General features: G+C 42.3%; 2 protein-coding genes and 1 long non-coding RNA gene across 3 annotated transcripts; 1 reads left to right on the top strand and 2 right to left on the bottom strand.

Moving 5' to 3' along the window:
• Positions 1 to 534: 534 nt before the first annotated feature.
• LOC147634302 (uncharacterized) lies at positions 535 to 2,388 on the top strand. The gene is made up of 5 exons (XM_086805659.1): positions 535 to 647; positions 746 to 1,099; positions 1,566 to 1,612; positions 1,961 to 2,162; positions 2,255 to 2,388. Exons 1-5 carry the CDS (start codon positions 572 to 574, stop codon positions 2,386 to 2,388), a joined length of 813 nt encoding a protein of 270 aa, XP_086661785.1. The 5' UTR covers positions 535 to 571.
• Positions 2,389 to 5,003: 2,615 nt separating this feature from the next.
• LOC147634301 (uncharacterized) lies at positions 5,004 to 6,330 on the bottom strand. The gene is made up of 2 exons (XR_015266886.1): positions 6,214 to 6,330; positions 5,004 to 6,108 (listed from the first exon to the last, which is right to left on the bottom strand). It is a non-coding gene; the product is annotated as an uncharacterized LOC147634301 (long non-coding RNA).
• Positions 6,331 to 11,374: 5,044 nt separating this feature from the next.
• Positions 11,375 to 12,222, bottom strand: LOC147634300 (major pollen allergen Cor a 1 isoforms 5, 6, 11 and 16-like). Its single transcript, XM_086805441.1, has 2 exons — positions 11,918 to 12,222; positions 11,375 to 11,785 (listed from the first exon to the last, which is right to left on the bottom strand). The coding sequence occupies exons 1-2, from the start codon at positions 12,120 to 12,122 to the stop codon at positions 11,472 to 11,474; spliced, it is 519 nt and encodes a 172-aa protein (XP_086661567.1). The 5' UTR covers positions 12,123 to 12,222; the 3' UTR covers positions 11,375 to 11,471.
• Positions 12,223 to 12,735: the final 513 nt, after the last annotated feature.

Raw genomic sequence — 12,735 nt, 5'->3', positions numbered from 1 at the left:
ATCACCAATTGCATGAAAAATGAGCCTAGTTTAAGAGGCAAAACCCCCAAGGTAGGGAGGAAAAGAACCAAGGTATCAAGTTCTTCAGCAGTGGCTAGAAAATCAATAAAACTAACCAATGAAATAGCTTGCAAGCGAGACCAAATGCAGTCTACTCCACATCCACACTCAGAAACTATTGATTTCCAGCAGATAACACCTTCAAAAGATCAACCTATTGCACCACAAAAATTATTTTTCCGGGGTGGGAATTGGTCACTCAAGGAAACCATCACATTAATGGATGCACGTGCAAAACTTATAGAAGATATGAAAGATGGGAATCTTGCTGCCACATTGAAAACATAAGATGAACGATGGGAGTTCATATCACGGTATTGTGTGCAACATGGAGCACTACGCTCGGCTGATCAATGTTTGTTTCGTTGGGATCGAATAAGTTCAGCCTTCAAGAAGATTAATGACTATGAGTGGCATATTCCATCCGGTTGCGATGGGTATTGGACAATGAATCCAAATAAAAGATGAGTTCAAACTCCCTCGTAACTTTACCGAAGATGTCTACACAGCAATGCTAAATCGCATGGGCAATGAAAGGTCAATAAATCCGGGAAACATAGTCTATGATACCTCAGCTGATTTGTTGGGTAAGTAATTATCTACTTTACACTATAAGCAAATGTGAATGTGCATTCAAAGATAAAATTTTTGTACTATTGATTTTTGCTCTACATGAAATTTGTAGGAGATGGATCGTCTTCACCGAACAAAGCCACAAATGCAAGCAAGAAGGAAGATGAACATGCTATGGAAGAAGAAGGCTCTACCGGAAAGAAGCAAAGGAGAGGAGAGATGTCCGTGCTAAAGAGGGAGTTGGAAGGCACGACAAGGCAGCTTCTTGCTTTCATGGAAGCACTAGATGCAAAAAGAGTAAAGAATGATGATGACATAATGGAGTTGACAAAAGCAGAGTTTGAAGAGATCGTGGCTCTCAACCGCAAGCGCGTGGCTTTAGAAGAAGAGTCTAATCAATCCTTGAAGCAAATTGCTAATGCTTTTCAATGCTTCGCTCTACAAGTATCTTCCTCAAGCATGGCTGGCAATCAAATGGAGTAGCGATCTCTCCTAGACATGGCATATTTTTGGTACATTTTGTAGCTGAAATTACAAACAGTCTGTATGTGCAAATCGACATATGGCCTTGATCTTGTGATATTTTAAACTATATAGGCAATCATCCAAGTAGCAATGTTTTGATTTCAGACAATTTGTATCTACATATCTAAGGCTTAATGACTAATTTTTAATATTTAAACTATATATGCAGTGTATGTGCTTTCTATTTGCTGGTTTAGTTTATGCTGCATACCCTTGTACCTTCTTGTTTATGTCTTGTATGCTTTCTTTTGATTCCCTTTAAATGAAAGTGCAAATGATGATCTGCTCCAGCTCTCAAAAGCCCTACATCTAGAAGGGGCTCCTACAGCTGATCCGCCCCCTACATAGTGCTGATTATATATATGCTGATCCGCTGAGCATATTGCACGCTTATCCCATTGATGCAGCTATTGTTGCTGATAACTACTACGATGCAGATTATCCCAACAAAAATGTTGTTGATCATACTGAGTATCATGCTGAGGAAGAAAAATTAAGGGAGGAGAGGCTGTCATATTTGTTACTGAAAAATAGAGAGCAGGATGAGAGGAGTAGATATGATCTGTAGAAGCTGCCTGAGAGGCTCCACGCTACTGATTTTCCTTAGTAGTGCCATATAGCTAGCAGGGTAGGTGATTGGCTTCTCCTCCTCTCCCCACCGCCATATAGACATGCCTAATACTGCACTGTGCACACTCTGAGAAACAGACTTTAGCTGTGCTAGGTTAGGCTCCCCCTTTCTCAATGGACTGCTGGAGCACCAACTTTGTTTTGTTCTCAGTTGTGGGCTTGCTCTCAGTAGGCAAGAGTGCAAGGGCAGAACGGGACCCCTTCTACTAAGCCTTTCCCTGCCTTCTTCAACTTTGGGGACTCCCTCATAGATGTTGGCAACAACAACTACATTGTGTCTGTAGCCCGGGCCAACCAGCGCCCCTTTGGGATTGATTTCCCCAAAAGACCAACTGGGAGATTCTGCAATGGCAAGATGGTCCTTGACGTTATCGGTATAGCATGGTTAACTCAATCCCTTCTCTGAGGTTCTGGTGTATGGTTTCGCTGTTTTGTGAAGGGTAAATCATTGTGTGGGGTGGTGCAGAGAGCGCCCAATTAACGAAGGCTTTACTAAACCGTTTGGAAGTGTTTAATGCAGCTGAGCTTATCAACCTGCCTTTCCCACCACCATACCTCGATCCTACCACAAGGGGTAGGCTTTACTGCTGCAAGGAGTGAACTATGCGTCGGGAGCAGGAGGCATTCTTCGCACTAGCGGCTTCAACTTTGTGAGTATTTACTAGTTCGCGTGTGTTGCAATAACGAACCTGCTGGTCTGAGAGTGAGGCTATGTTCTCGAGCTATTTCTGTGCACGTACAACCATTTGCCTCCACGCTATGGATGACCTTATCTGCGTAAAATGCTTGTTGCATAATCGGCAGTGGGCAACCTGCTCAAGCGCTTCATCCAGGGAGAGCATTTTTTGTTTAATAATCCTTAATGCTAAATCTTGCAAATTGTCTAATAATGCTCTATCTGACAGCATTCCGGCAAGGTTCGCAGAACTCAACCGACTGCAAGGTCTGAATCTGGGTCACAACAATCTCAGTGATAGAATCCCCTCAGAGCTGGGCATGATTACTAGCCTGGTCAAGCTGAACTTTACCCACAATCACCTCTTTGGGCCACTTCCCGATGCCCTTGGAAACTTAACTGGCTTGAAAAGGGATGAGGGCCAAGGGTCTTTTTTAGTCTGATGAGGACCAAGGGTCCAAGGGCCTTTTTGAGTAGAGAATACAACTTGTGATGAGGGCCAAGGGTCTTTTTGAGTCTGATGCTGACTGCTCTGTTAGGCTTGACAAAGGTAGTCAAGCATTATGTGTTGTCTACCACACATGGAGCATATGATGGCCTTGTTGTGGGCATGATCTGATATGGCTCGCAATGACAGATCGGTAGCAATGATATGGTTAGCAATGGCAGAAAGAAATGAGAGATCGGTTGTTAATAAATGATAGATCAGTTATCCGATTAATAGGGCCAGCTTGGGTAACTAGTCAAGAACCCAAGAAAAAGAAAACTAAATTTCACAAACAATAGACATTTCCCAAAGCCACATGGTTTCTTTGTTGGGATGAAGAATCCTCCAAGTGTGGAATAGACATAGAAACACGTCAGAAAATCACGAGAATCCTACTTGTTACACCTGAAATTTAGTTACAAATCTGTGCCAGCAAAAGCTATGGATATGTGAACTCATCAGAGTTTGGGATAGTTTTTCAGCTCAAATAAGTGACTAGTCTCCTCAAAAAACTTACATGTATACATGCATGATGCTCGAAAATAAATACATTGCACTTGAAGCATCACTAAACATGGACCACCGTAATCTATAGCCTTTGTAGCTTCAAAAGGGATGCACAAACTTTGCTAAGGAATCTCTCATGGTTTCTACATCTTTCAATGGTTCATCTATTGTTAGTTCAAGTGTTGTCAACTCATCCATCTCATCCATCAGCATATTACATTCATCAAGTCCTCCAGATGTCTCTTCCATTTCCTCAGCATAATCCAAACACATGTTGTGTAACATGCATGATACAATGATGGCCCTTGACAAGTAATACGGATATGGTTTGCTCACTTTGCCATGCAAATATCTCCACTTCATTTTAAGGTAGCCAAATGCACGTTCTGCCACAATTCTCGTCGATGAAAGCTTATAATTAAAAAGCTTTTCAGTTGGAGTTGAGGGAGTTCTATAAGGTCTCACACTACTACATGTTAGCCTAATACCGGTGCTTATACCGACGTCATTCAATGGGGTCTAAAAAAGCCCCGTCATCGGTATAAACGCCGGTATACGCACCGAAACCACGACGTCGGTATAAGCATCGGGTAACAATACCGGTGCCTATACCGGTGTCTACCGATGCTCACCGGCGCTAATACCGACGGCTATTCCGACGTCTATACCAGGTTGTATACCGGGGTGTATACCAGGGTGCATACCGGGGTGTATACCGGGTCCTATACCGACATTCACCGGCATCTATACCGACGCCAGTACCGGCAGATATACCAATGAATATACCGGTGTGCATATCGGGGAATATACCGACGCTGTACCAGAAATTTTTTTTGGGCAGAATAGTGTTGCCTGACTGTTGCCTGGCTGCCTGCAATGAACAGGATCAACAACAGCAAACAAACAGCACCATTCTGTCTAAAATAGAGCACAAAAACAACCGTGCTCGTTTTTTTATTTTCCAAATTGATAAACAAGAAATTAAATTAAACATTAATACTCAAGAATGTTTTGATCATATACCATTAGTTTGAAGGTCATCTTACATCATGGTAATGCCTCCCAATTGACGGTATCTCCTTCTTCTTCAAGCATCTCAAATAAGGCCACAAGGCCATGTTTGTGAGCGTACTTCTCCTCTCGCTGGGCGATTCATGGCCAACTCCTACACAAACGATTAACAATTATAACTGTTAGAAATCAACATTTAGCCCACATACATACATACATGTGCCAATCTTATAGATAGTAGCTCTAATGTCTTCAGTGAGGCAATCTTTTATTGCTATGGGTAGCACAAAATGTAGAAACTTGTGCCAATCATGACTCTTGAGGCCACTAAGATCATCATCCCTTGTAAATGCACTTTTCAAGCAATGCATACAACCTGTAGAAGTCCGAAACTCTGAAATTGTCCTCTTGACTTGTTGTTCCTCCATCTTACTAAAAACCCATGGGGCTCTTGGAAGTAGCACCTTTCCATTGGGTCTGGTGCGAGCCCACAACTCTTGCATGCAACCAATCTCTTCCAAGTCATCCCTTTGGCCTTTAGTCTCCTTTTTTCCTGTCATGGTCTTCCACAGAATGTCAGCTACATTCTTGAAAATATGCATCGAGTCAAGCAAATGGTTTATAAGGAGATCACCCCAATAGGGGAGTTGTGAAAGATAGAGAGCCTCTTCATCCCAGGACATGCCAAGTTGCAACATTCCTCCCATTTGATCTTCCAATCGCTTGCCTTCAATACACTTGGAGGAGGTCTTCCTAGATTACTATCCCGCAATTCATGATTTTCTGGAAGATACCTAACATGTCCTTGGTAGACATTCTTTCGTAATGCTTTTGAGTATCTTGAATCAAGTCGAGGACCACATACAGGACATGCATTGTAACCCGATATAGACAAACCTGAGCATTCCCCATAGCCAGGCCAATCATGCATTGTCCACATGAGAATACCTTGCACAGTTGTAAGTCTTTGGCCACTCTGCTGCTTTGACATGTCCTTCACTTCAATTCCGTTCCACAAGGTGCGTAACTCATCAATAAGTGGTGCCAAATATACATCCATGTTCTTCACCTTGTACTTTCCTCGAACTATTAATGAGAGCAACAAATGACCTTTTTTTATTGCTAACCATGGCGGAAGATTATAATTCACAAGGCAAACAGGCCATGTGCTCCATGAAGAGCTCCTTAAACCAAAAGGGTTTACACCATCCATTGCTAGGCCAAGACGGAGGTTTCGAGGTTCTTCCTTAAAAGCCGGCCATTTCTCTTCAATGTGTCTCCATGCGGGTGAATCAGCAGGCACACGCATCACTTCATCTGTGGATCGAGTTGTGACATGCCATGTCATCAAGCTTGCTATAGATTTGCACCTGAACATGCTTTTTATTCTTGGGATGATTGGAAAGTACCTGAGAACCTTTACCGGGACAGCTTCCCCTGAACATCTTCTCTATATCTGTTAGAGCCACAATGGGGACATTCTTGCAAATGCTCATATTCATGGCGGAAGAGGTAACAATCATTGCGACAAGCATGAATATTATTGTAATCCATGCCTATGGATTTCAATAACTTCTTGGCATCTGCACGAGATGGTGGCATCTCGTTGCCAGGGGACAATATCTGGTCTTTCAAAAGCCTGCAAGTATGGCAATATCTGATCGTTACTATTAAGATTTTCTCAAATACAAGTTGATAATTTATCATTTCAACAGTAGGTGTAATCTCCAAAAAAAGTCCTTACTTGAATAGTTCAATGACACTTGTATTAGACCATCCAAAAATTGACTGTAAATTTAGCATCGTAAGAGATGCATGCAATACAGATATGCTGGCACCATTGTATAATGGAAGGCGTGCAAGTTTACGCATGGCCTCTTCCTCTAGTTCATAATTTGACTGTTGAGAATGTCGTGGTTGATGATCTTCATGTTCATGCTCCTCGAAGAGAGCTTCTTGTTGCTCGATGAAGGCATCCAACATTTCTTCCATTGGACCTTCTTCCATTTCCTGACCTTCTTTCATTCCCTCGGGTGCTGTTAATTGAGCTCCATCTGTCACTCCCTCCTGCGATATCCTCATCCTTTGTTGGGGATGAGAATTCACAGGCACAATGTTATCAAGATACGGCTGCACACTTGCTTGGTTGTACGATTGAAACCGTAAATTTTGCAAGCGCTCCATTGAAAATATGCCAGCGTCATGAACATGCTGGTTGCAAATCCTTCGTTTTTGAAAGATTTGATACTTACATCGCATGCATGGACACGCTATTCTCTCTTCAAGATTGAGAGGCTCCATCTAGCAGGATAACATGTATACGCAGCTCATTAAATACAAATCATTATGCATTACACAAAGCATTATGTAAACCATAAAACAGGGCTTCTTTTCCCCAGCCGTGAGGGAGATTTTAAAAAATAACATTTAAAGCATCAAACGGGCTTCTTTTCCCCAGCCGTTGAGAGAGACTTTAAAAATATTAAAAAAAGCGTCAAACGGGCTTCTTTTTCCCAGACGTTGAGGGAGATTTTAAAAATAACTTATACATTAGCTTATCTTCTCTCCATACAAAATTAAGAAGGTAATTAGAACAAGGATGGAGAGAGAAGCTATCTCTATTCATAAATAGCTATTTATAAAGGCCTTATACAAAAATCTATATGCATAGATTCTGTAAATAGAGCCTACACATTGAGCTCTATGCATAGAAGCCTATACCTAAAGCTGAACGCATAGAGTCTTACGCATAAAGCCTATGCATAATGATCTATACATAAGCTTATGTGTAATGCTCTATACGTAAGTCTTATGCAAGCTTTATGAATAAGGTTTATGCAATCGTATGCATAGTAAGGCTTGCAAGCCTTAAGTATAAGCTTGCATAATAAGGCTGCAAGACTTATGCATAAGCTCTATGCATAAGCCAACTGCATAAGTCTTATGCATAAGCTCTATGCATAAGTCTTATGCATAAGCTCTATGCATAAGCCATATGCATAAGTCTTATGCATACGCTCTATGCATAAGTCTTATGCATGCGCTCTATGCATAAGCCATATGCATAAGTCTTATGCATAAGCTCTATGCATAAGTCTTATGCATAAGCTCTATGCAAGACTTATGCATAAGCTCTATGCATAAGCCATATGCATAAGTCTTATGCATAAGCTCTATGCTATAAGCCTTATGCACTATGCTAACCCTTAATCCCATCACCCAATGGTGTAATAAAGATGATCTTGTTTTACATGGATAAGAGATCTTACCTTGATAACATATATAAACTCTATGAATAAAGAGAATACCTTATGCATAGAAAAACAGAGCATAAGAAATATATGTTATATGTATAAGAGAGTATAAACATTCAAAAAGCTTATGCTCTCCATCCATGCAAGGCACTCTACATCAAAAAAAGCTTTATGCATAAAAACATAACGCATGTGAAGCCTTATGCATAAAGCTCATCCATAAGATTTATACATAAAACATTATGTATTAAGCTTTATGCATCGATCTTAATTCATGTATTCAGCTAGATTCATATAGCTCTATGCATAAACTCTATGTATAGAGCTTGCATAAGCTTACAAGCCCTATGTATAGAGCTTTCATAATCTTACAACCTCTATGTATAAAGCCTATACATAGAGCATATGCATTGAGCTTTTACAAGAAGGCTATGCATAGAGCTTTCAACAAGAAGGCTATGCAAGCTCTATGTACAATGTCCATGCAAGCTTTCAAGAAACCTATGCATAGAGATTTTGTAAGCTTGCAAACTCTATGCATAAAGCCTATGCATGCATAGAGCTTATGCATAGAGATTTCACAAGCTCGCAAGCTCTATGAATAGAGCTTATGCATAAAGCTTGCAAGAAGGCTATGCATAGAGATTGCAAGCTTATGATAGGTTTTATGCATAGATCTTGAATTAATCCTATGTATAAGCTTACAAGAACCCTAAACTAACCCTAAACCATAAAACAGGGACGCAATAATACGTAGAAAAAAGCATAAACAAGGAAAATCGAAAGAGGATCTACCTCTTTTTTGTGAAGCTGAAGGAGAGGATTGGTGAAAGAGCTGCAAAACAAAATATTAAACAAAATAATTAGTAAATTAAACACAAGAATAAGAACTAATACAAAACCCTAAAATCTCTATGCATGCATTAGGAGATCTATACATACATAGAGAGCTCTCAACATGCATAGAGAGCCAAAAAAACACAAAACCCTAAATGTCCTATATCCTAAATTAAAAAGCAAAAGCAAGAACATATTAGTAAAAGTGGAGAAGGAGAAAAGGAGAAAAGAAGAAAGAAGGAGAAAAGAGGAGAGAGGAGAAAAGAGGAGAAGGAGAGAAAAGAGACGTTGCATACCTTCTCTGCAGCAACGCTGCGAAAAACAGAGAAAATACGCTCTCGACTGTAAAAAAACTTACGAGCGTCGGTATATGCTTCGGAATATGCGTCGTTATATGCTTCGAAATATGTGTCGGTATATGCTTCGGTATACGCGTCGATATGTGCTTCGGTATACGCGTCGGTATACGAAAATTTCAAATTACCCCGCCCGACTTGTCTCCTCCAACATTACGACGAGCATACCGACGTTCGACATTTGCATCGGTATTTTAACGTCGGTATGCCCTCAAGCTCTAGTAGTGTCATCAACCACACGGAAGCAATGGATAGCCACCATCGGCAACAATGTGCTCTCTTATGGAGAAAGAACCCTGCACATACTTTGGACCACACAAAATACGACCACTATTGGCACAAGAGTAGAATGCAGAGTTCTTCAACAACCTAGTGTCATTCACAAATCCTGGATATCCAGCAAAAACATCTAGGTAGCGCATCTCACTATCAACAACAACTTGAACAAGCATTGAGTAATTCTTGTTCCAATCATACCAATCTAAGGCCAGCTCACCTTGTGGTCTCTCCATTACAATGTGTGTGGCATCCATAGCTCCACATACATTGGGCAAGCCTTGCTTATCAAAGAAGCCTGCCTTAATCTTCTCCATCTCACTTGCTATTTTTGGCCAGCAAATAAACTGTCTTTGGTGCACTAGCAAGGACTTGACAAACTTATTAATAGTTTCCACAACCGTGGACTTTCCAACACCAAAAAGCTCACTTATGGCCAGCATGGATGCCCCTGTTTTGCAAGCCGAAATACTCCCATCGCAACCTGTTTTTCAACAGAGAGTACTCTTCCTTTGATACGTGCAAATGGCTTTGATATATTCCCTTGTTGTAATTGTTCTCTCAAAAGGTCCACAATGTTTTGGAAGAGAGGCAACGGAAGCCTAAAGATGCTCTTGAATCTTTGATCATCAGCACAAGTGAACCCAAGGTAGTAATTCCACTAATGGAGAGTTCGTGGTTTCACATACCACTCCGAGATGGCACGTCGTGCAATAAAGGCCTTCATGCAAGAATGTCCAATGAAAGCATGAATCAAGGGAATCAAGAGATCACATTGCCTTGCTTGGTTGTAGTAGCGAACTCTCCTACGGAGATGTAAAGTGCGCAAGCATGTCTCCTCGGACCAGCCATGTAGATTCTGGAGGTGTTGAAAGACTGCTAAAATTGTGGAAACCATACAAAGTAGCATCGAAATTGCACATTTATCAAATGAGACCATGATATCAACCTATATAATGAACACAACACAAATAGGCATAAGCATAGAATATATTAATCTACTTTGCAAGCAAAGCATTATCCAAATCAAGCAAGGAACATTCACTATTGAATAGCTTTTCAGTTGGAGTTGAGGGACTTCTGTAAGGTCTGATCAACCTCTGATCAACCATGGAAGCAAAGGATAGCAACCATCAGCAACAATGTACTCTCTTATGAAGAAAGAACCCTACACATACTTTGGACCACACAAAATATGAGCACTATTGACACAAGAGTAGAATGCAGAGTGCTTCAATAGTCTGGTGTCATTAAGAGCTCGTAGGTAGCTAGCAAAAACATCTAGGTATCGCTTCAGATCACTGTCAGAGTCATGAGATATCAGGACCAGAGATGCTTGGGATTATACTTTCTTGAGCTACATCATCATAGAGAGGGTGTTCTAAGGGAGACAGTCAGAGAGAGAGAGAGAGAGACACTTGCAGAGGCAAATCACAGACTTCTTTAGACTAGAGATTGAGCAGTCAAACGAGCAAGCACTACAGCAGTTGGTTCCAGAGCTCAGCCACACTAGAGGCACATTGATTAGCTGGGCCATAGAGCTTGGACGATGCAGACATCCGAGGGATGGCGAGCTGCACACACACACACATAGCGGAGCATGTTACTCTCTCTCTCTCTCTCTCTCTCTCTCTCTCTCACACACAGTGGTGGGCTGCCCATCCTTTCTCACAACAACCACATGCTGCCACCGATGCTGTCTCAACCACGGCTCCTTCGTGCAATGAGGGCATCCAATCCAGGCACATATGTCCATGGAGGTCCCTTGACGACGGCCTGAACTAAATAACCACCCATGGCGATACACATAGAGTGGAGCATGTACCTTTCTGTGCGTTAGAGCTTTTTCCTTTGTTCTGCATCTATGCTGTCGTGGCTCTTGACATCTCAGTTTTGTTTGCTCATACGCTTTTGAAATAGCAATGCGACCTGGCGCTACATTAGCGGTGCAAATTTCAAACCTGCCCATCGAGCTGGGGATACGTGGGCAGTGTGGCTGGATCACAGGACAATGCGACCTGGCCCATAGAGATAGACTTGGAGATCTACATGTTCATCGTCATGGACTTATCACATGAAATAATAAAGGGTAGTGTCGCTAGTACGTTGGGATTCACTTCTCTCTCTCTCTCTAGGAGATGGCAAAGGGTCCCATCTTGCTACGAGAAATGGAAACACATGATTACAACGTGATCGAGAAATTGTTTATTGAAGGTATAAGGTTCACACTATTGAGTACGCGTGACCTTAATTGCTTTGCCATGGTTGCTAGGATTGTTTTAGTTGGCGACGCAACCGAAGGTGGGGTCGGCGGTGAGGTTGGCTTCCACGGAGCGGGTGGTGCGGATGGCGGACTCTTTGTAAGCCTGGTGGAGCTGGTGCTCTCCGATCCTCTGGAATTGGAAGGTGTGGTGCACCACAGCGTGGTGGTGGGGATGACAGGCGTCCGCCACCACCTTGATGGTGTGGGTGATCAAGTGCCACAGATTCCCAAGCGCTCCTCCTTCCACCACTCTCAGCTTGGCCACAAGGCCGGTGTCGTCAATTTCCTCCAACTTCACCTTAGCCCACGTGAAGCCAAGTTGGGCCAGAGCTGCAGAACATCGCGGCACAATATTATTATTAATCATCGCACATCGCAATGGTATCATAATAATTAAATGCATCGGACCAGCTCTAATATGTATTATGCATGCAGCTCCAGTAAGTAATATATGGCACTTACTTGATTTGCTGCCTAGCTTCACCAGCCAAACGCTGCCTGCTTGACCCGCTGCTCCTTCCACCAGCTCCACGCCTTCCAAATGCTCCGGCAGGGCCGCTACGATGCTGACGTGGGCCTGCTCCACCAGTGCCTTCCACACACGTGTTGCTGGGTGCTTCACCACCACCTCGAAGTGCTCCACTTTCAACTCCTCGTAAGCTGCCATGTCGATTGATTTTAATGTGCAGGTTGCTGATCAGCTAATTATAAAATAAGCTCGAGGACTCTATTATGGCTGGGTCACTACGAGATATTGCAGGCGGCACACCCATGCTTCGTTAATTTATACAGGACTCCACCTTCGACGTCTCTTTCACAGGAGAGCACACGCGTCCATGCCTCTGCTGCTTGAATCGATATAAATTTTCCAATGATTCCAAAGCAAAAGACAGAATGGCACGCCATGACTCTAGCAGTTTGTGCGATCACAAGCACGCACGCGGCCTGATCTCCCCCACATGAAACGTCTCCGTCTCGACTGTCTAGAAGATGCCTTCGAGACAAAAGCTGGACGGGACTCGATGCTAAGTTGCTAACACAGATCCATGCTCTTTACCTCTTTCCGTTTTTCACGTATTCTTCTTTGATTCCTTTTATAGTCGCTATGATGTCGATTCCTTTATAGGCCGTGCCATGGCTATGATGTTGATTCCTTTATAGGCCGTGCCATAGCTATGATGTTGATTCGATTCTTTTGAAGACTACACGGCCAACGAAGAATCCATCACTCTTTTGATGCTGCGTTGATATTGACATTAGCACTCATGATTAACTATCGA

The sequence above is a fragment of the Cibotium barometz genome, chromosome 11 (genome assembly GCF_041138505.1).
Source record: "Cibotium barometz isolate CiBa-2024 chromosome 11, ASM4113850v1, whole genome shotgun sequence".
NCBI lineage: Eukaryota > Viridiplantae > Streptophyta > Polypodiopsida > Cyatheales > Cibotiaceae > Cibotium > Cibotium barometz.
This window is presented reverse-complemented; position numbering and strand designations above follow the sequence as displayed.

Bases quoted from the DNA above. Each gene is read 5' to 3' on its own strand.
- LOC147634302 (XM_086805659.1), top strand. From the start codon at position 572: ATGCTAAATCGCATGGGCAATGAAAGGTCAATAAATCCGGGAAACATA. The intron at 648-745 runs GTAAGTAATTAT...TGAAATTTGTAG, and splicing joins TACCTCAGCTGATTTGTTGG to GAGATGGATCGTCTTCACCG. The intron at 1,100-1,565 runs GCAATCAAATGG...CCATTGATGCAG, and splicing joins ATCTTCCTCAAGCATGGCTG to CTATTGTTGCTGATAACTAC.
- LOC147634300 (XM_086805441.1), bottom strand. From the start codon at position 12,122: ATGGCAGCTTACGAGGAGTTGAAAGTGGAGCACTTCGAGGTGGTGGTG. The intron at 11,786-11,917 runs GTAAGTGCCATA...GATGTTCTGCAG, and splicing joins GAAGCTAGGCAGCAAATCAA to CTCTGGCCCAACTTGGCTTC.